The sequence below is a fragment of the Tamandua tetradactyla genome, chromosome 9, assembly GCF_023851605.1.
Source record: "Tamandua tetradactyla isolate mTamTet1 chromosome 9, mTamTet1.pri, whole genome shotgun sequence".
In the NCBI taxonomy this organism is placed as follows: Eukaryota; Metazoa; Chordata; class Mammalia; order Pilosa; family Myrmecophagidae; genus Tamandua; species Tamandua tetradactyla.
In genome coordinates, this window is record NC_135335.1 from 6,103,730 (window position 1) to 6,124,702 (window position 20,973).

The 20,973-nt window shown below is 56.8% G+C and overlaps 2 protein-coding genes, 1 long non-coding RNA gene and 1 other non-coding gene across 14 annotated transcripts in view; 2 read left to right on the forward strand and 2 right to left on the reverse strand.

Annotated features, from left to right (window-relative positions):
* Positions 1–4,344, reverse strand: part of PPP6R3 (protein phosphatase 6 regulatory subunit 3) — a 201,272-nt gene extending 196,928 nt beyond the window's left edge. For 7 of the 8 annotated variants that reach the window (XM_077115458.1, XM_077115457.1, XM_077115455.1 and 4 more), the window contains exon 1: positions 4,218–4,344. The gene's annotated coding sequence lies outside the window, so the exon portion shown is untranslated. The remainder of the gene's footprint in view (positions 1–4,217) is intronic. The other variant, XM_077115451.1, reaches the window with a different exon arrangement.
* Positions 4,345–4,427: 83 nt separating this feature from the next.
* Positions 4,428–11,584, forward strand: LOC143646505 (uncharacterized). Its single transcript, XR_013157491.1, has 8 exons — positions 4,428–4,840; positions 4,928–5,194; positions 6,090–6,153; positions 6,757–6,801; positions 7,781–8,055; positions 9,170–9,379; positions 9,501–9,751; positions 9,934–11,584. It is a non-coding gene; the product is annotated as an uncharacterized LOC143646505 (long non-coding RNA).
* TRNAA-AGC (transfer RNA alanine (anticodon AGC)) lies at positions 4,823–4,895 on the forward strand. The gene has a single exon. It is a non-coding gene; the product is annotated as a tRNA-Ala (tRNA).
* The window catches only part of LRP5 (LDL receptor related protein 5), a 125,704-nt gene continuing 114,487 nt past the window's right edge, over positions 9,757–20,973 (reverse strand). For all 4 annotated transcript variants that reach the window (XM_077115476.1, XM_077115477.1, XM_077115478.1 and 1 more), the window contains 5 exons: positions 19,919–20,029; positions 17,917–18,153; positions 16,947–17,086; positions 12,289–12,386; positions 9,757–10,228 (listed from right to left, as the gene is read on the reverse strand). In XM_077115476.1, coding sequence (XP_076971591.1) covers positions 9,967–10,228; positions 12,289–12,386; positions 16,947–17,086; positions 17,917–18,153; positions 19,919–20,029 — 848 coding nt within the window. In that variant the 3' untranslated portion in view covers positions 9,757–9,966. The remainder of the gene's footprint in view (positions 10,229–12,288; positions 12,387–16,946; positions 17,087–17,916; positions 18,154–19,918; positions 20,030–20,973) is intronic.

Genomic DNA, 20,973 nt, shown 5'->3' on the forward strand with positions numbered 1-20,973 from the left:
GCCTCTTTTAAAGGGAGGATAAGGTAAACTGATTCAGGACTAACTCTGAAAAAAATAATGAAGATGGCATTTAAAACAGAACTGACAGCTGACTGACAGGATGAGGGCAAAAGATACAAACCCAAAAATCACCACAGTCTAAAGTTATTTAGCACAGGAACAGAAACACTAAACACATGAGTGTGTCACTCAGTGTCAGCACAATATGATAATGTATATTCATGAGGGAAAGGGAAAAGTTTCTAAATTACTTTATAAAATCAATTGAGTTAATGTTTCTTTTAAAGTTCAGTCTTCAGCCACCTGGAAAATTACACATGGGCACCATCTCTCTCCACTATTAAATAATCTCCACGATTCCCTCCAGGTACTACAAACACAGATCTGGTTCCAGATCACCAAAGGATCCTTAATCCCCAAGTGATCTCCAAATCTCTGGTCCAGAACAGTGGTTCCAAAACGCAGTTGTGCTTCAGTATTGCCTAATTTCCTGAGGTGAGGTCTAGCAGTCATGGTCTTAAAAAGTGTCCCAAAGGATTGACAACGCCTTCCTGACCAAAAAGAGGAAAAGTGTAATAAAATAAGGCATCAGTGGCTGAGAGAGATCAAATAGAGTCAAGAGGTTATTCTGAAGGTTACTTTTATGCAAGAGCCAGTTAGTGCTAATTAGAGTGGTTTGCTAAATCCCAACCAACATCACTCCTGTTAACTCTTAAGGGCACCTAAGGCTCAAATTGAGATTCCATAAAAGTTTCATGCAATAAATTTGCTTTCCTAGAATCTACAATTCCTAGAAGGTTCCAAGGTCAGATAAATCCTGAAACCCACAGGGAAAAGTTTCTCCAAGATTATCAATTAATTACATCTCCCTATTCTTTAGTGTCAAAAACCCTTCTCAACCTAAAAAAGTCAGAATGGCCATTGCCTAGAGATCCCTATAGATTGGGAGAAGGATGAAAAGTGGAGTTATAACAAAGAAAATGGGATTTAACAAACGAATATGACTGCTAGATCACTATATTAATATTCCTTCTAGTCTCCCTCATTTTGGAGCAGCTAGCAGGAAAATCTGAAATAGTGGCATGGTAACCCATAACAAACTCTGAAATCTGTTCTGTAACTACTTGTGGAAATGGACTTTGAAAGTTACTGCTTTTTCTCACTGTTTCATATACGCTACATTTCACAATAAAAAATGTTAAAAGAAAAGAAAAAAAGTGTCCCAAAGGATTCTAACGCAGGCCAGTCTAACCAACAGCAGGGTTTCTCAATCTTGCTTGGGACTAGATCCTCTTTTGTTGCGGGGGAGCTGTCCTGCGCATTGTCGGATGTTTAGCAGCATCCCTGGCCTCTACCTTCTAGATACCAGTAGTACCCCCTTCCCCAGTCAACCCGAAATGTCTCCAGACATTGCCAAATGTTCCCTGAGGGACAAAATACCCCCAGCTGAGAAATGCTGATCTAAAGTAAACTTAAAAATCAACCATCTGAGGTTCTCTTTAGGAAAAAAATGTGAAAGCTACTTTAAGCCAAGAATCTATGTGTATATTTTTCAGTAAATCCTCACTCAAGAAACAGCAGCTAACATTACCAGCCCACCCTGGACACTCTCAGACCTTGAGGACCAAACCACAGATTCTTGTGTTTTATATGACATAAAATCAATGCTGAGTTTTAGATGAGAGGAACTTCATTATCAATATCATTAAGTCTTAAGTGTAGAAAAATATTGTCAAATTTTAGACCAATATATACACAGGCTGCCTCTCAAATATCCAAAATACAAAGCTAGAAGATTCAAGCTTATCACAGAAACAAACTCAATGCTGATACTGACACATACTCTGCTTTATCAATAATAAGCACATTATCCTTGTACCTACCAAACAGAAGCAAAAAATCATCTTAAAGAAGCAAAGAAAACCTCACAGTGCCAAATCTTAATTCTATTACTATCCATTTCCTATCCAGCTATAGCAATTCTCAATGAGTGAAAGGAAACTACCAAGTTTTTGGTGTTTTGCTAAACTTTACACAAAAGAAGCTAAAGCTTTCTAAACCTAAAACAACCTTCTTCCTATTCTTAAGTTACACGACAAAGATTCTCATCTCTACTTAAAAATAAGTCTATCTACATATACTTCCCCAGTGCAATAAAGCAAGTCAGGTCCCAAACAAGTAATACCAAGAAAGGAAAGCATGGTTTGAGTACCACAGCTGGAGAAGAGCAAAGAAATAAAAGATGGTGAGTGTGACCTGGCGGATGACATTTTGTTAAATATTCTAGACTCCCTGATCAGACATACTGAAACGCAAAAGAGCTTTCAAAGCATCCACTACCAAGGACAACAGTTATTTTCCCAAACTTCTTCAGTGAAGTATATCTCAATATACAGTACCTTTTCAACATCTTAGCTGTTTTAATTCAAACCTCAATAACAAAGTACATGAGTACACTGAGAAACTCCGGAGTTATTTATTTGGGGCCAAATGCTGACTTACTAATCACACCCAAATAGTACCCACAAGCACATGAAGAACAGGGTCCTACTCAAGTTTTTGATGGGCTTTTCTGTATTTAACCACCTCTTAGACAAAACATTCTGAGACACCACCACAAATTACTCCAACAAAAGTATGTTATTTGATGACTCTTCAACCACCCTCAACCCTGAAAATAAAAACAACTTCTAGTTCCTCTTCTCAGACCCAACTGTCTCTTAATTACACAAAGCTTTCTAACGAGAGTCACCAGTCATCAAGAGCAAGGGCTTAACCATTCATCTCACTTCCTAACAGTATCTCAGTATTTAAAAATCAAATTGAAATTATTAACAATAGCCATTAATTACCGGGTTGCTCTCTGTGTGTCAAGCACCGTTCTACCTGCTTTACCTAAAATACATTAGCTCACTCCTGACAACCCTGAGGTGGACACCATTATTCCCATATTACAGAAGCAGAGGTTGAGTAACTTGCCCAAGGTCACAGAGCTAGAAAGTGGTCAAGCCAAGCTCTGAATCCAGACAATCTAACTCCACAGCGAAAGAAGCTCAGACACCACCACTAACTAATCAAACACTCGCCAGCGGTTGGACATCTGGGCTCCCTTTCCCAGTGGTTACCTGCCTGCCTCATGACCTTGAGGGCAAAATCAAAGTTAACGTCCCATTAATAAAATGGGACAGTACGAACAATAACAAGTGCTGTGACGATGCGAAGAAACTACAGCGTCCCTCCCATAAAAGCAACGCATAAACAACTCTATCCGACCCCCAGAGAAGATGTGCAGTAACCGGGGAAATGACGTTAAGTTACGAGGCTGGGGCGTCAGGTCCCAGAGCTCTATACCCAAAGACTCGTGGGTCCACCTGCAAACTACAAGTCCAAGTGGCAACCGAGGCAAGCAGGATCTCGAGCGAAGAAAGTTCCCCGCGAATGGGCTTCTTTAAGAGGGAGGTACTTCAGGCCACATGAAGGACCACCCCCCTCGCTCATATTCGCCAGGGAAGCTTTGGCGACCAGGTCGCCGTTCGAGTCACAACACCGGAGTTAAAAATCACTTGGAAGGGGACGTTAAACACTCCGAACTGGTTTTTGTGTCTTTCGATGACTCTGCGGCGAATTAACAGAAGCCCACAAAACTTGTTTCCCGGAGCACAGAGTCCAACAATGGCCGTCGCGAATCTTCACAGCGAGCTGCTGCCTCAACTTGACACGCTCCCGGGGGCCCGCACCGCGAAAAGTTCTCCGGGAGCCCGCGGCCGGGGAGACCCGGGGGGAGGGAAAGACGGCCGGTGCCTCCCGACCCTGCGCCGGGCTCTGGGCGGCGGGGCGGACAAGCGGAGCTCGGAGCCCGGTGAGGGGCGCGCCGCCGCCGGCCGCCGCTCAAGGCCGCGAACGTCAAGGCGGGCGCAAAGTTCGCCTCCCCGGCCCGCGTCCCGCCCCCGGCGCCCGGCCCGCAGGGGCCCCGGGGCGCGCGGCGGGCCAGCCGGGCGGCTGACAGCGACGGACGGGCGGGCGCGGGCCCGGACAGGAGGACTGGCCGCCGCGCCTCCCGGGCCCGCGGAGCGAGCGGATTCCGGGGGGGAGGGGAAGAGGGGCCGGGACGCTCCCTCCCCGCGCAGCCCAGGCCCCGGCGGAAGGCCCCGCGCGCCCGCCTGCGCGCCCGGCGCGCCCGGCGCCGCGGCCCGCCCCGTCGTCTCCCCCCCGGTTACCTGGAGGTGCCCACGACCCGCCGCTAGTTGCGCTCAGGCGGGAAACGCGCTCACCGACACCATCAGCGAAGCGCCCAAAATGGCGGACGTATCAAGCAGGCCTTGAGCTCCCCCCGCCCTCCCTCCGGACGCCTCACGGCCAATCGCAGCCCTGCCCCCGCCCCCGGCTCTACGCGCATTGGTCTCGCACTCCTGCCCCCTGCAGCCTATTGGGTCACCCAGCGGCTCCGCGGCGTCCACTCCGATTGGCTCGCGGTCGCCGTCAGTCAGGCTCGGGGAGCGCATTCTTTTCCCATGGACTTGACGCATCCGGAACCTTTAGGACCCCGGGGTCTGGCTGGAGAAACAAATCAGAAACCAGGAGAAACCCGGCGGGGTCCCCCTGTGCCGTAGCAACAGCGGGCCTCCACTTGACGGACGCTTCTGACCACCAATCCTGTAGGCAGTGCTCTTTAAGACGAAATTGAGCCAAACCAATCATGACCGTGGAACTGGAGCTTCAGGGGAACCAATGGGAGAACGGGCCGGCAGGCGGGGCTTCGTGAGGACGCCGCTGATGACGTTTCCCGCAATGTGTTGCCCGGCGACAAAAGCACCCCCGAGCGGGGGAATTAGCTCAAATGGTAGAGCGCTCGCTTAGCATGCGAGAGGTAGCGGGATCGATGCCCGCATTCTCCACATCCAAACGCTTTTTTTTTTTTTTTTTCCAGGGAGCTTCCCCGAAATCCTGAAGTACCCCGTCCAATCTTCATCTCCTCAGTAACGGAGTAGAGCAGCTCTTCCAGAAACGAGGGCGAAGCGACGAAAAGGGTTCTTGGCATGTCCCTTTTGTCTCCCAAAACGCTCGTCCGGGTGACCCCTGACCCCGCATGTCACCGCCAGTTCCCTCGCTGCGAGACCTCCTCGACTTCGGGACCCCGCCCCGTGCCCACCGCGAGAACGGGGTCGGCGCACCGGCAGGAGGGCCGGAGCTCGAGGTGGGCGATGAAAGGCGGGACAAGGTGCAGGAAGCCCTGGGGCTCCGTCCGGCGCCGAATTGCACCCCAGGTGGTGTCCCGGAGGAGGCTGGTGCGGGGGCGCCTTCCCGAGCACCGTGCTCAGAGCCAGGCGGCCTGGGGCGCTGGGGGGCTGGGGGGCGCGTGGCGGGGCCCTGCCGAGGAAGGAGGGAGGAGCCTGTGCACAGAGACCCCAAGGGGGGCTTTGGCGCCCTCGTGGAGGTGGGCCTGGGGGGAAGGACATGGCAAGACGAAGAGGTGGCAGGGGTGGGCGACAAGGCCGGGTCCCGGGGAGGGGGTGTGCTACAGAACTTGCCATTACGTTCAGAAGACCCCAATAGTCTCCAGTGCCCAGACCTCAGGGGCCTGGGAGCCCCGTAGTGCTGGCTGGGTCAGGGGTGGCCGGTGCCTGCTGTGAGCTCCTCCAAGCTGCCCCCAGGAATTCAGGCCTGGGAAACGGGGCAGAGCTCGGCCAGGGGGCGGGGACAGGACCTGTCCAGCAGGGCACCTGGCTGCACCCTGGATCTCCTATCCCTGCAGCTCGACGCCTCTCTGCGCCTCTCCCCACCCTTTGCAGGGGGGGCCTCAGCTGGCCTGAGTTCTCTCCTCCTCCTTAGTCAGACCTTCAGGGACCCGCTGCCAACCTGCAGGGAGAAACGGGCCGATTTGGGTTGGGTCAGCCCCCCCACACACACACACACACACACACACAAACACACACACACACACACACACACACCTGGGGTGGGGAAGCTGGGGTTCTGGTGCAAACGTGACCTCCTCCCCAGCCCAGCTCGCCCCTTCAGCAGAGCCTGCGGCTAGAGGCAGGGTTCACTGCTGGCAGCCTCAGAACAGTTTTCTCATCCCCGCTTTACAGATGATTAACTAAGGCCCAGAAGCATTTGAACACCCTAACCCTTACTGGCTGGACGACTTGCCGGGTAACCTGACTGCCCTGACTCACCTGGGAAGTACAGTGGCGACACCTTCCAGCCTGAGTCTGCCCTGAAGGGTGCTAGACCTCGAGGAGGGTGGAGGGTGGGGCGGGTGGGCAGTCTCCCAGGCTGAATGCTAGAGTCCTGATCCTACTGCTCAGAGAGGTCCCAGGGCCAGAGGGGGCAGCCCAGACTGAAACCCATTTCTGGGCACGAGGAAGGGAGGGCCACAGAGGGAAAACAAGAGCACAGCACCCGGGGAGGGGGTGTCACAAGATTGAGGGGAAAGGATGTGAAGCAGGTCAGGAGCAAATCATGGAGGTCTTGGATGACAGGTTAAGGAACTCGGGTTTTATGCCGGGACAGTGGGAGCCAGGGAAAGTTTCAGAGCAGGAGAGGTGTATTCAGGACCACCTGAATACTTTAGAAAGGAGGGATTGGAGCAAGAGGGGCGTGCTGCAGGAATCCAGGCAAGAGGGGCTGGGGCTGGGAGCCCTGGGACAGGGTTGGTGCCTGAGAAGGAGGCTGAGCCAGGTCTACCCCGCCCTCTTGGGGAGCCTGTGGAGACTTCTGCCACCCTCTGATCCTTTTATTCATTCATCATCAAAGGCTTTGCCAGCACCTGCTGTGAGCCTCCCCATCCCAGATTCTGAGGTGAGTCACGGGGCCACGTGCACTATAATTAAACCGCAGTACTTCACCCAAGGAAACGTCTCCAGTCACGGTGGGCTTCCAACCTAACCAGAGGGGTTGAGGTGAGGGAGGGCTTCCTGGAGGGAGAGGCATGTGAGGGTAGCTTGTCCCTTGAGCACCGTGGCGAACCGCAGGAAGTGATTTTGCAGCTCTGCATTGTATCCAGACTGGCCTCCCCATCCTAGAATCCACCTTCCCAGACTTCTAGATTTCAAAGGTCACCAGTTTTGCCCTTTTCCCCCAATGGTCTTATGGGTTAACTTTTAATACTTAAGTTTTCAATCCTGGACTTTTTAAAAAAGTATATAAAAATTGGCCAATACATTCAGAAGTAGGGAGAAGAGTATAATGAATGCCTTGTATCCAACAATTACATTTGGGGACAAATATAGAACAACCAAATTTCAATTCTATCAAGTAATGATAAAAAGACCATATCAGTTTCGCAGGGCTGCTGCCACAAATCACCAAAAACTTGGTAGCTTAAAATAACAGAAATGTATTCTGTAACAGTTCTGAAGCCAGAAATCCAGGAGTGGGTAGGGCTGAAGAGCCTGCTTCTGTCTCTCTCCAGGCTTCTGGTGGCTGCCAGCACTCCTTCGCTTTCCTTGGCTTGTAGACACATCACTTCAGTCTCTGTCTCCATCTGTCTCTGTGTCTTCTCTTTTGTCTCTTAAAATGACACGCCATTGGACCGGGGGCCCACCCAGTTAATCCAGAATGAACTTCTCGTGACATCTTTAGCTTAATTTTATCTGCACAGACCATTTTTCCAAATAAGGTCACACTCACAGAATCTGGGAGGGCATATCTTTTGCGGGGGGGGGGGGGGGGGGGGGAGGATACGAATTCCACTTATTATTGCCATGATTTCATAAAAGACATCTTAACACACACTCAGGAGTGACTAGCTCACTAACTTCTTTTCTGCTTTCACCAGGGCAGCATCCACCCCAGGCTAGCACTGGTCCGCCGGCTGGCGTGGGGGACCTCGTGGCAGAAGACGTGTCCTAAAAAGGGCCAAGGCTGGTGTCCAGCAGCCCAGCTCCTGGCTGGTGCTGGGTTGGGTCGAGAGGCGATGCGGTGGAGAGAAGGGGACAGCTGGGGGCTCTAGTGAGCTATGAAGCTTTGACACATTTGAACATGGACATGGAACCCTTCTGTTTCTTTTCCTTTTCTTCCCTGCATTGAGATTCAGCCTGGGGTGGGAAGGAGGTGAGTATTTTCCTCTACCAAGGGATGGGGGGTAGATGGAAAGGCTGGGGGTGCTGAGGACCAGGGTTACCAGTGAGCTTACGGGGTAAGAAAAGGAAAGAGGGCCCATGGGTGAAGAGAAGTAAAGGCGTGAGACTCTGGAGGAGGAGCGAGAGAAGAGGAGCCAGCTAGGGCTTCCTTGGCGGGCTCTCTGCCCCTCCATCTGAGGCTGTGTTCAGCAGAGACCCCATGCTGTGAAGAGCCAGCTGGAGAGTCTGCAAGGAGCCCTACAGGGGCTGGATGGGATCCAAGCCCCCACCCACCTTCCCTTCCACCCAGGTTTCCCAGGGGTAGGATGCTCCCCCACCCCCACCCCATCACCCATGTCCTGGCTCCCCCAACAGCCACGTGGGTTTTGTCCCACAGTCCGGGGGTCCTACCTCAGTGTCCCAGGGGAGCTGTAGGCCCAGTGGGGGCTGCTGGACCCAGGGCAGGGAGGGAGCCCCCATAGCCATCCTGGAACAAGGATTAGAGGAGGGTACAGCTGAGCCACTGGCGGGGAGGGGGTCCATTACACAAGGGACACCCCACAGGGCTTGAGTGGTGGCCAGTTAATTTAACCTCATTTAAGGCACAGCTCAGGCATCGCCTCCTCCAGGAAGCCCTCCTGCCTTCCCGGCTGCACTCAACGCCCACTCTGGGAAGTTGCAAGTGCTATTCTTTCCCCACCAGTTTGGAAACCGAGTCGGCCTCAATCCCTGGATTTAGAGCAGCATTGAGGGAGGGCTGTGTCTGACTAATCTTACAAGTGACGTAAGCAAGGGCTCTGTACACCACAGATGCCTATGTAAACTGGCCGATTTATTTGGCACCTGGTAGGAGGCCAGGTCCCCACTCCTCCTGGCTGGCTGTCGGAGAGGAGAAAGGAGAATGCAAGAGAGGCCCCTGGCTGGGGACAACGCTGGGTGCTGGGGCAGAGGGCAGGTGCCTGCCTGGGTTCCGGGCAGGCCCTCTCAGTCCAGAAGGCTGGCAGGACTGGAAGACGGGGTTCCTGGGGCTCCCCAGGGATAAAGCTGCTGCCTCTGAGTCAGCAGATCCTCCTCCAGGTTGCTCAGTTTGCACTTTGTCACCTCAGGGCATGTGCCCCAACCTGAAGGAACTGGAATCCAGAGTTCTGGGGGGACTGGAGCCCAGCCTCTGCAGCCTGCGAGTTCTGCGGCGTGACCCCGGGCGAGCCACGTCACCTAAGGGCCAACAGTGACCCAGCCGCTGGGGTCAGCGCGGGGCGGCATGACAAGAGGGGCCCGCTGGCACTCAGTGCCGTCTGGAAGGACAGCAGACCTGGGTAGGCACACGCAGCGCTCAGACCACGGCCGGGATTGGCCCAAGTGGGACATGACGTGCGGGTCCCAGGTGCCAAATTGGAAAAGCTGCGTCTCCTGTTCCTAAGTCGGTAACAATTTCAGGACGGCGACAGCAGAGCAGTGTACCAAGCCCAGGGCCCTCCGTATGCCCACGAGGCCGGCCTGGCGTGTGGATGGAAAGGATGGCTTCTAGCGGGGACATCAGCCTCTGCCCAGGAGACCTCGCAGCCCTCACCTCCGGGAACGTGGCAAAGAGACAGCCTCGCCCGGAGGGTGGCAGGCCGCGCCCACGGCAGGGACGCCCGACTTTGGCACTTCAACTCAAACGCACACATGGCACGAGAGGATGGCGGGTATGTTTTAAAAAAATTAAATTTATAAATATTTTCTCCACTGTACAAAGTTCTCCCGGCCCCACCCTCCCCGCCACTGTTCACATTTCTCGTGTTTGTAAAATCCCAACTATATTTATTCATTTATTTTTTTAATCATAAAATATATTTTTTTCTTTGTTCATATTTAAAAATATTTACAGGGGCAGAGAGAGGCCAGGCTGCCCCGGCCGAGGTCAGGACGAGTCTGTGCAGGGGGACGGCGGCGGCGGGAAGAGGTGGAAGTAGCTCCTCTCGGTGGCGGGCGAGGGCGGGCAGCTGTCCTCGGCCGACAGGTACTGGCTGTGCGGCGTGGGCGGGGGCGGGTAGGGGTCTGAGTCCGAGTTCAAGTCCAGGTAGTACCTGCTGGCCTTCCAGCGGCTGGCGCTGTAGTCGCTGTCACACACGTCTGTGCTGCAGGGCGTGGTCGGGGGCGCCGCACCGCGGAGGATGTAGGGCCTGCGGGGCACGGGGAGAGAGGAAGGGGACCTCGATTCGGGGCTGCCCGGCCACCCCGGGGGACACGGGGCCCCGGAGCTGGGGAGGAAACGGGCGTCCGTTAGCAAGCACGGGCTTCGGAGCCAGACAGGTGGGCTCCGAACCCACCCCCCGTGGCCTGTGAAAACCCACGTCCGTGCCTCTAAACCACTTACCTGGCAAGTTATCACGGGGAACAAACACATCGACTCCAAGCCCAGGCCTGGCCGGGATGAGCCCCAGGCCAAGGTCACCTCTGTGGAGGAAGTGGCCTCCAGAGCCTGGCAGCATGACCTCAGCAACCGCCCTAACCACCCCTCACTGCTGAAGGGGGGTGAAGAAACTGTACCCATTTCAGAAGGTGGTAGTAAGGATTAAACGAGATTCTGCGTGGAAAGTGCTAGAAACAGTGTCTGACTCAAGGAAAGACTTGGCAGGTGGGTGCCTCTGTATCGCTGCTACAAATCTTGGAGCCTGGACGCTGCAATGGGCCCCTCTTGAAGTTAAAGCAGTCTGACTCGGGGAGGCATCGCCCACCTTGCCGTTGTGCCTCCAAGAGCCTCCTGCACGCAGAGGGCAGCCCAGAAACGCAGGGTCAGCCCCATGGCCCGAGTCCAGGGTGTGGGCTGTGTGGGAGCCTGGGTTATGGCCACAGCAGGGGGTATGATAGGCTGGAAGGCAGACCAACCCCCAGAGCCAGCAAGGGGTGCCTGGTTCCAAGGAACAGCCTGATAGTGTGCCCTGCGAGTGTTCAGAGGAAGGAAGGGACCCTAAGGGGCTGTGAGGTCAGACAGTGTCAGGGGTGGGGCCAAGGCTGGGGACAGATGAGCAGGGATAAGGGTGGGACCGGACATTAACAAGCCACAACCTGCGGTGGCAGACGAGGCTGCTGGTAAAATGGCCCGAGACAGCCAAGTGGGTGGAAGGGACAGATGGCGTGTCAAGGTACTAGGGAGCCATCACAAGTCCTAGTGGAGAGGAGGCTGCAAATGAAGGCTGACCTCTGCCAGGGGCTACACAGTCCCCTCGCAGGCAGGAGGGAGAAGGCGGAGGCCACTTCCCCCCAGAATTCCTGGGAACTGCCACTAGAGGGCAGGCGGCGCTGTGCTCCGGGACCTCAGTGGGTTTAGGGGCTCAAGCAGCAAGGGGGATGACTCCCAGCTTCTACCTCCACCTAGGGCGATGAAGGGACACACCTGAGACCCGGGGTCTGTGCAGATCTGGCCGGGCCCCCCAACCCTCACTGCCCATCCAGTTCAGGCCAGCCTGTGGGTGCTCCTGGAGGGTGAGCCCTGGTGGTTGAGACCACTGGGTTAATAGGCTGCAGGGGTGCCCACCTTACCCACCCAGGTTGTGTCCAGGCCCTGGACACACACCCGCCCACCCAGACCCCACTCCTCCCCAACATTCTCAAATGCCCCTCCCCACACATGGGAATGGGGTCTGCAACCCCAGTGGGCCATGTGGGAAGTGCAGGGTCGGCTTGAGAAGACCCGTGGGTTTCCAGGCTTACACAGGCTGTGGTAGCAAGGCAGGAGGGCCAGTCGTCATCACAGCTCACACATAACCAGGGCCCGGGCCATGCTGGGCGCCATGGCCAGCACTTCACACCCGTGGTTGGTCCTTGCGAAGACAAGGCACCAGGAGGTCGAGCCCCACATGCTGGCATTCAGGCCATGCAGTCTGACCCGGGGCCCCAGACCTTTGGCCCTGTGCCGCAGCCTCCCTCAGGCAGCAGGTGACAAGTAGTTGGCCACACCCAAAGGCTCCCTGGGTAAGACCATCTCTGGTGGCATTCGAGGCCCATAGCCAAATGGCCATAAGCCCATCGGGAATGCCGGGATTCCACTTGGTTTCTGAACTCGGCCTGCAGGCCACCTGGGGAGACAGCCCAGGGCCGCTGGGAAAGGGCCGGCAGAGCCCGGGGGTGCAGGGCTGGGCCTGAAGCACAGCAGCTCTGCTCTGTCCCTCCATCGCCTCACCGAGGGGATGGGGACACCTCTGAGCTCACCTGGACCACGGGTGCCCCGGGGACGCCTTACCTGTACGGCCTCGCGGTGGGAGGAATGTTTGGAGGGTAGAACATCTCCATGTTGTACAAGGAGGGGTCAGTGGCGGGGGACGGCGGTGGGTTCAGGATCTGGGGAGAGCAAAGCCAGAGGTGACGCGAGCCTTGTCACGGGCTCTCCAGTGCCTCCCACCCCCCTCTCTGGCTTCTGCCCCCCACATGGTTGCACTGCACTCAGCTGAGCTGGTGCCTCGCTTCTGGGGACCCCCTTCTCTGTGGTTCCATTGAGCCATGGAAGGTAGAGATGACAGAGCAGCCACTGCACCCTGAAGGTCGTCCTGGAGAGAGGGGGTGCACCCTCGCTGGGCCTCCCGCAGGCTGGCCCCGCTGGCCAGCAGGCCCAGGCCCAGATGCCCAGTGCAGAGGCAGAGGCAGGGCTGCCGAGGGGCCGCGGCCCTCCCTGGCCCCTGCACTCACACCAGTCCCCCTCTGTGGGCCCCACCCCACCCTGCAGCAGGCAGCCCGGCCAGCTCCAGGGTGCCCACCCGAACCAGCACCCCGGGAGGCTCCTCAGGGGCTTTGCCGCCAACTCCCTGCTGACCTTTGACCTGCCCACCCTCTCCCACCTATCCTCCGTTCCTTATTCCAGGGCTCTGCTTCCCTGCTCGAACCCTGACCAGGGCACAAGCACCGCCAAGGTGAGGAGGGGCTCAGCCGGGCACCAAGGCTCCTGGGCAAGGCAGGGAAAGGCTCCCCTTTCTCCAAGGACTGTTCTGCCACGTGCCCCAAACTGTGGCCATAAGGCACCCAGCGACCACGCAGTCGACACCCACCAAGTCGAGCAGCACAGACCTGTAGGGGGGTTGGGGGGACCTGGGACCCAGAACCCCATCCAGGTCCGTGTCTTCCCCGGCAACCAACAGCAGTGCACCCCCTGCCGCCACCCGCCAGGTAGTCTCCCCACAGCGCATCTGAGCCTCCCAGACTCCATGTCCTGACTCCAGGGCACCTGGCTGCGTGGCCCGGGCATGGCCAGCCCTGCTCCCTGCGTCCCCACAGCCATCGCCGTGGGCCCCGGAGTACTGAATTCGCTGGGGTCTCCGCAAAGGGCCTGCCTGGTGGACCTGAGTCCAGCTCGTCCGCTGGCAGTCACATGGCCCCTGGGGCAGAGCTCTGCCCCTCTGAGCCTCAGTTTCCTCAGCTCCGGCCTGGACTAAGCGGCTGACGATGGGCAAGCACCACCCGAGATATGCCCGGGGGGCTCCCCTGCCCTCTTGGGGAGCAGCAGACCTCTGCGCCGGATCTGGGGAGGGACCCTGGCCAGCCTGGGGCAGCACCCTCAGGATTCTACCCCGAGGTGGGAGGACGCACACCAGGGGGCTTCAGAGAAGAGAGCACAACCCAGAGCGGGAAGGACCCCCACAGCTGCCCCAGGCCCGCAGCGCCCCGTTCCCACATCTGCCTGCAGACCCAACTGCATCCACCTCTCTTCCATCCCCCTTTCCACCGGCTCACCCCAAATCCCTGCACAGCTTCCTCCCTTGGGGACACTAAGGCAAGGAGGGGTTGTTGAGATGGCTTCCCCAGTACTCCAGTGGCCGGATTTCCAGAACCTTCTGGAACTCCCAGAGCCCGGTAAGCTGGACCCGCTCTAATGCATCTGGCTCTCAGCCCTGAGGAGCTCATTCTTAGCTCTGCATGAATTCCTGAGCTCTTTAGGGTTCTCCTTTGCCATCCCAACCCCCTGTTGGTAATTCTATACATCTACTGTCCCTGTTCTGATACAGATCAACTGACAGCCATCAGCAGAGAAGTGAAGTTGGCTGCCTACACCTCTAGTACACCTAATTACGTTCCAGAAGTCTCAAAGATTTAAACGTAAAACATGAAAGCACAAGAACGCTGAGAAAAAGAACATGGGGAGAATTGTTTTTTGTGATCAGAGTAGGAAAGGCCTTTCTGAACACAAAGGAAAAATTAAAGTTTAAAAAAAAAAAAGACGCCGTAAAAGATAAGCTTAATAATGTCACTCCAAAAATGGTAAAACACAACATTATGCAAATCGAAACACAAAAACACTAGGGAACCATATTTTCCTTACACATCCCAGGCAAGGGGCTCATTTCCTTAATTATATCTAGAACCATCTCTACATCTACATCTAGGGAAATCTCACAAATCGGCAAAAAGAATGCCAGTAACCACACAGAAAAAGGACATAAACAGATCCTCTGGAGAAAACAAAATTTCAAAGGTTCCTAAACACGTAATAAGGTGCTTGGCGTTGCAGGTAATGAAGTAAGATTCCGTGACTCCTTTTCTATGCTAAATCAGACTGGTGGGGAGAAAGTGGCAGGAAGCGCTGGCTGGGGCGGCAGGAAGGAGTGGTCCTCCAAGGAGGCCACTGTGCAAGAGCCATCAAATGCCAGCCCCTCAGCGCCTGCAGGCAGCACTGCTCCTGCTGCCTCCCCCCAGGCAGGAGAGCACAAGGCAACGTGCAAAGGTCTCTGGGCAGCGCTGTCTCATCAGAACGGCGGCCTCAACGCCTGCCCTGGTGGACCTGGCCACATGACCTAAGCAGGAGCGCTAGGGAGCCGTGAGGGAGGATGGCGCAGCTGCACCGGGGACATGGAACACACTTCAGGATGCAGGGGGGTGGCCAAGAGCCAGATGGCCGGCGCCACTACCCGCTGACGACCAACTCGGAACCCCATGGCTCCTCATCTGCACCCCGGGGATCAGGACAGCACGTCCGCGTGGTATTGGGTGAGGACCAAGGCGGCAAGCGGAGATGCTCAGGACTGAGTTGGGGGGCCAAGGGGTCCCCAGGGAATGGCGGCTTCTATGTAGCATTAGTAAAAGGCAAGGCTCGGAGCAAGTGCCTGGGTGCTTTAAAGGGACACGTGTAAAACTGGTGACATCCAAGTGCCAGTTTCCCGGTTGTGATACTATACTACAGGCTGGAGGGAGTCGGGGAAGGGTAAATGGGAGCCCTCTGGATTATTCTGTGCAACTGCACGTTAATCTACAATGATCTCAAAGTAAAAGGTAAATAAAAAAAAAAAAATTCTCCTTGCTGGGGAAATAAAAGGCAGCCCCTTGAATACTTCCACAGGACAGATCACGGGACTCCCACCGCAGGGTGCTCGTAAGAAGGGCTCCTGCTTCCCGAGAAGCGCAAGGAGGCCCTGCTTTTCCAAGCCCTTTTGTAGCTTTTGAATTTTGTACCATGCACACATATGGGTGCTGTAAAACAATTTGTTAGTTGGAAAACACCTGGCTGATGTCTGTCATCTCTTGTTGCCTAATGAGATCTGCCCCCGGCTCCCAGCAGAGCCCAGGGAAGGAAAATTCTCTGCAGCTGCTGGGGAAAAGAAAAACCAATTTCCTGAACATCCTGGAGTTTGCACTGCAGAAAAACGGGGTGCTTCCTGAGTAAGTGTGGCCTCGCATGGATTTTGGTATTTCTAACTGGTCACATGGGGGCAGCTGAGAGCCAGGAGAAGGCAGCAGCAGAGAGGAAGAGAAGGGTGGTGGCAAGTATTCTAAACTCCAGGCCCTGGTTCCTTGGCTCCTCTGTCCCCAGCACAGTCAGGCGCTGGCCTTTGGAGTCACCCGCCCTGTCCTGTGAACCAGAGATAACAGCTTCTGCCTGTCCCCTCCCTCCCAAGGGCCTGTCAGGGTTGGGCACAATAAGGAGGGCATGGCACCCGGATATGAGACGTGCCCAGGAGGGCAGGAAGCGTGCCTGCTGTGTTGAGCCCACAGTTTGCAGCTCCTGACAAAGGGAGGGTGCTCCCTGGAGAGACCCCAAAGAAAGCTCAAGAAGCTGTCCTCATCGTGGAAAAGCATTCAGCCATTGGAAACCGGGCTGCAACTGTGGGCCCAACTGTTGAAGAATCAAAAAGCAAGCAAACTAAGGAAATCAGATCCCAACTTCTACATTTACAGGCTCATGGAGCCCCTTGCGGGAGCTGGGGGCCTTGAACACTGTGGTTAAGTGTCCCCACCCTCTTTACTGTGGAGTCTGTTGGGTGGGGCTCAGCTGAAGCCAGCCCCTCACACCCCTGGGGCTGTGCAATGCTACAGGGGTGCTGTAGCCACAGAAAGCATGCAGGGTCTGTCAGTCCTTTGGGAAACAATCCAAGTGTTTCCACGGAACCAGCAAGGCCTTGGGATGTGGGATGGGGGTGGAAACCAGGCTGGGGACCCACCAGGGAAGCAAAGGCGTGATCTGAGCAGCCCTGCCCACACTGAGACCCGGGGAGGGCGATGACTCCGCCCAGACGACCCCCGGGAGCTGGGAGTGGAGTGAAAGTTCAGCCCTTTGCATTTTCACGTGGTCTCTAGACTGTCCACAATGAAAAAGCACTGCCCTTTTCTAAACAGAAAACAAGGTCACAAAAAGTCATGGAGAAGGAAAGAGAACACACACACGTCATTCTCCAAAGCGGGTAAATGGTTAATAATTGTAGAAATTGTGAGATCACGAGAAATCACAAGAAACCACCTGCTTGGGCCAGGCAAGTCGGTGGAAGGGACCCCTGGGAGGCGGAGCCTGCCGTGCCCACAGCCCCGCCCACAGCCTTCACCCTGCCCACAGACCGCCCCAAGTCCTCACCGCACGCCTTTGCCACGCGCCAAGTCTCGCCCCACCCAAGCCCTCGGCGGGCCCCGCCCAGCCCCACTCACTGGCGGGTAGAGCGTGGCCTTGGTGCTGGAGGAGCTGCTGGACGAGGCCCCGGTTACGTGGTTCCGGTCGTAGAGGGGTACCCCACCCCGGCCCCCCATCAGGCTCACGGAGCTCATCATGGACTTGCCGCAGGAGATGCCTGTGGGGGAGGGGGTGGGCAAAGCAGATTTGGGGGGGCTGGGCCACTTGGCCCGGGCACCCCCCAGTAGCCTCTGTTGCCCACAAGGAGGCAGGGGCCGTGAGCAGGCCCCAGCTGAGATGCGCTCCTGCCTCCCCCAGGCCTGGACGCGACCTCTCTGGCCATGTCCGCATGAGCTCTCAGGGTCTGCCCCTCCCAGAGGGGCCGCTGCTGGCATTGCAGGGGGGATAGGAAGCCCCAGGCCACCCAGCACAGGCAGGGCCATGCTCTCTGGAGCTGTCACTCTGGGCGAAGCCCCTGAGGACCCCATTCCCAAGGAGAATCAGGCCAGGACTGCAAGCAAATGTCAGGCTCCCAGGCTGGGGGGGACTAGGTGGTCCCCAAGGGGCCCTGGGGCTCTGGGGGCACCTTTGGGCTCTCCAGCCACCCTCCATCCAGAGCCGGCAGGATTCCACCCTGTGGAGTGGCACCCCCGTGCACCCACATTTGTAACCTCTAAGGTCAGTGTTCTTTGTGAACCCGAATGGGCAGGTAACACAACCCGCTCGGCCACAGGATCCCAGCTGCCCCCAGGTCTGTATCCAGAGGACCCGCCCATGGAATATCAAAGGCCAGGGAGTTTTCCCCACACCCCTGATGCCAAAGGACAGGCTGCAGCTGAGCCCTTTGGATTGTTGTGTTGAAAAGGATTCTGATGCCAGATGCTGGCTCAGCCGGAACCCACATGCTGTGACGGATGGGTGCAGGAGGCAGGGCAATTGCCCTGGTGACCCCAGACCCCACCCCCAAACGCCCACCACCCCACCCCCAGCTCCCCCCAAGGCCCTTACCTGTGAAGGGACCATGCTGCGAGCCGCCCGGGGCGATGAAGTTGAGGGGCACATGGGGGGTGCCGCTGACATAGTCGTGGGGGAAGGGCCCACTGGCCCCTGCGTAGCGCTGGCACACCACGCGCTGGCACACAAAATAGACCCCGCCCATGACGAACAGTGACAGGATGATGCCGATGACAGGGCCAATGGCACTGCTGTGAGCCGGGCTGTCGTCAGAGGGCGGCCTGGTGATTTCTGCCAGGGGACAGGCAGGAAGCAGCGGGCAGCATTACCGCGAGGGTTGGCGCCACTTCGGCCCAGGGCCCAGAACCCTCAGATAGAGGGGAACGAGGAGGGACAGCAGGAGTGACACCAGCCTCGCCCCATCAGCCTGCCAGGGCCGCCACCCCCAACCGTGCCCAGCTGACCCCTCCTTGCTCCCCACTGGCCCCCAACAGCGTGTCCTCCAAAGCAGCCTCAGGTCTACCCCCAAGCACACCCCAGGATGCTGCCATCCACACCTGCCGAAGCCCCTTAACCCACACCTAGGGGAGCCAGGCCAGGCGGCACCCTTGGGCCACTGAGGAATCGCTGACCCCCAAGCCACAGGTGTGGGGCAGATGCGCAGGGCACAGGGTGGATTTCATCCCTGTGCAGGGGCTGGGCTGGGACGAGGGACACCAAGCACCCTTAACCGGCAGAGTGAGCCCCTGCCTGCCTGGCGCCAAAGACCAAGAATCCTGAAAGGCCCAGAGTGGGGGGACCGCAAGGGGCAGAGCATGCGTGGGCCAACCCACAGGGCCCCGGGCTGGTTCCTGCACAGGGAGGCGCCCTCAGCATGTGCAACTACAGGGTAGGGGCTCCCTGGGCTGCTGCCCCTCTCCCCAGGGCCTGGAGGGCCTGTCTGGGCTCTGGGTTCAGCTGTGACAGCAGCTCATGCACCTGCTGTTCAGGGTGGCCCAGCAAGCCCAAGGACTATCACCAAGGATCCCCTCCTACTAGCTGAAAACCCAAAAGAAGGGAGGAAAGCTGCTGACTCAAGGGACCATAAACCACAAGGGAGGCAAAGGATAGACACCATCAGATGGAACCTGCCCAGCAAAAGGCAGGGGTCAAACCACCCACACAGCCCATGGGACCCTGCACCCTCCCGAGGTGGTCCCCAAAGTGCCTGACCCAGGTGGACGTGACTGTGCAACAGTGCTCAGTGGGCCCTTTGGGGATGCTCCCTGCTCCCCTCCCTTCACAAAAACTCTCTCCCTGGGGGCTGGAGCTCCCAGCCTAGTCCGGCGCACCCATATCCCAGACACATAGACACGCTTCGGTTTCCTGTCTGGGCCCCGGTTCCCTTCGGTGTGAATCTGAGATGACCTTTCAAGAGCCACTTCCTCCAGGAAGCCTTCCCTGACTGCCCTGACCTTCCATCCTCTGGCCCCTGCATCCCTGACTGTGCAGACTGTGTTGCTGCAGGAACAGGCAGTGCACACAGCTGTACCTTGGGTGTGTCTAGATGTGTGTGCATGTCATACCTCCCCAGCTGGACTGTAGGGTGCCAGGGAGCAGGACCACCCCTGTCCCTCCAATAAGGGGCAATCCTGCGGCCGGACAGAATCTGCCAAGTGAGGTCCCCGGGGCCAGAGCATGACACTGAGGCCTGAGGTCCGTGGGGATAAGCATGACACTCAGGCCCAGTACAGGGTTGGCCCTGCATGCCTAGGCGGACTCTGCAGCGCACCCTGCTTCTTTGCTTCTGTTCCTGGGAGACCCCATTCCCAGCCAGGATACCCACTGCTTACACAGGCCTCCACCTCCCTTCTGAGCTCCCCTTCTCCCCAAAGCTCAGCCTCACTGCCACCACCTCCAGGAAGGCTTCCCTACCTGCCTTGTTCCTGAGGAAGAGGGCTCCTTGGTCCCTGCACCTGCACCCCACCCCCACCCCCACCCTCAGGCCCTCCTAAAATGCATGCTTCCTCCATCTGTCTCAAAACCTACACTCCAGGAGGCAGGCCCAGCAACTCACCACACATGAGCTCATCGGAGCCGTCGATGCAGTCAGGGAAGGAGTCGCACTGCTGCTTAATGAGGACGCACTGGCCGCTGGCACAGCGGAACTGGTTGGGCAGGCAGATGGCTGCAGGCAGAGGGTGCATGCTCAGGGCCTGGGACCCACCACACCGGCCGAGGGCACCCCACACGGGCTGAGAGCACCCCATGCTGGCTGAGGGCACCCCACACCAGCCAAGGCTACCCATACCAGTCGAGAGCACCCCATACCAGCCGAGGGCACCCCATGCTGGCTGAGGGCACCCCACACCAGCCGAGGCTACCCATACCAGTTGAGGGCACCTCATGCTGGCTTAGGGCACCCCACAGCAGCCAAAGGCAGCTCATACCAGCAAAGGGCAGCCCACGTGGGCCAGCAGTCCAACTGGTGCCCCTAGGCCCCTGTGAGACCGAGAAAAAAAGGTATGGTTCAAACACAGAGCAAGCAAACAAGACCCTCTCTAGGCCAATGCAGCTTAACCTCCCGCGATGGAGACCATCCTGACGTCTGCTTTCCATGCCTTGTACATCGCTGGTCTAGGGGCCAGCAGGGAAGAGACCTGACATCCCGACCATGGCATCCCTGCCGTCTGAGCTCCCCACTGCCCAGCCCAGGGGCCCTGCCACAGGAGCAGGAGACCAGGGGACCAGTCACTGGGCAGGGACCGCAGCAGGGGAGGGGGCTTCTGAAGTGGCCCAGAGCCCCACGCCTGCACTGCGTCTCGTGTCAGGAAGAAACATCTGGAGCCGCGGGAGGGAGGGAAGGGATGGCTCCTGAGCCCAGATACAGTAATCCTCGGAAATCCTGGGCAGAACCCTGGATTCAGCCTGTGGCATCTCTGCATTTCTCCCAGGCCAAGGATGGAGCTTTTTGTATAGAGGGCCAGACAGTATATATGTCTTGGGCTGTGAAGGTCGTATGGTCTCTACCTAACAACTCAGCTCTGCTGTTTCAGCACAAAAGCAGCCACAAATAACATACAAATGAGTTAGCATGGCTGTGCCAGTAAAAAACTTGTTTACAATAATGAC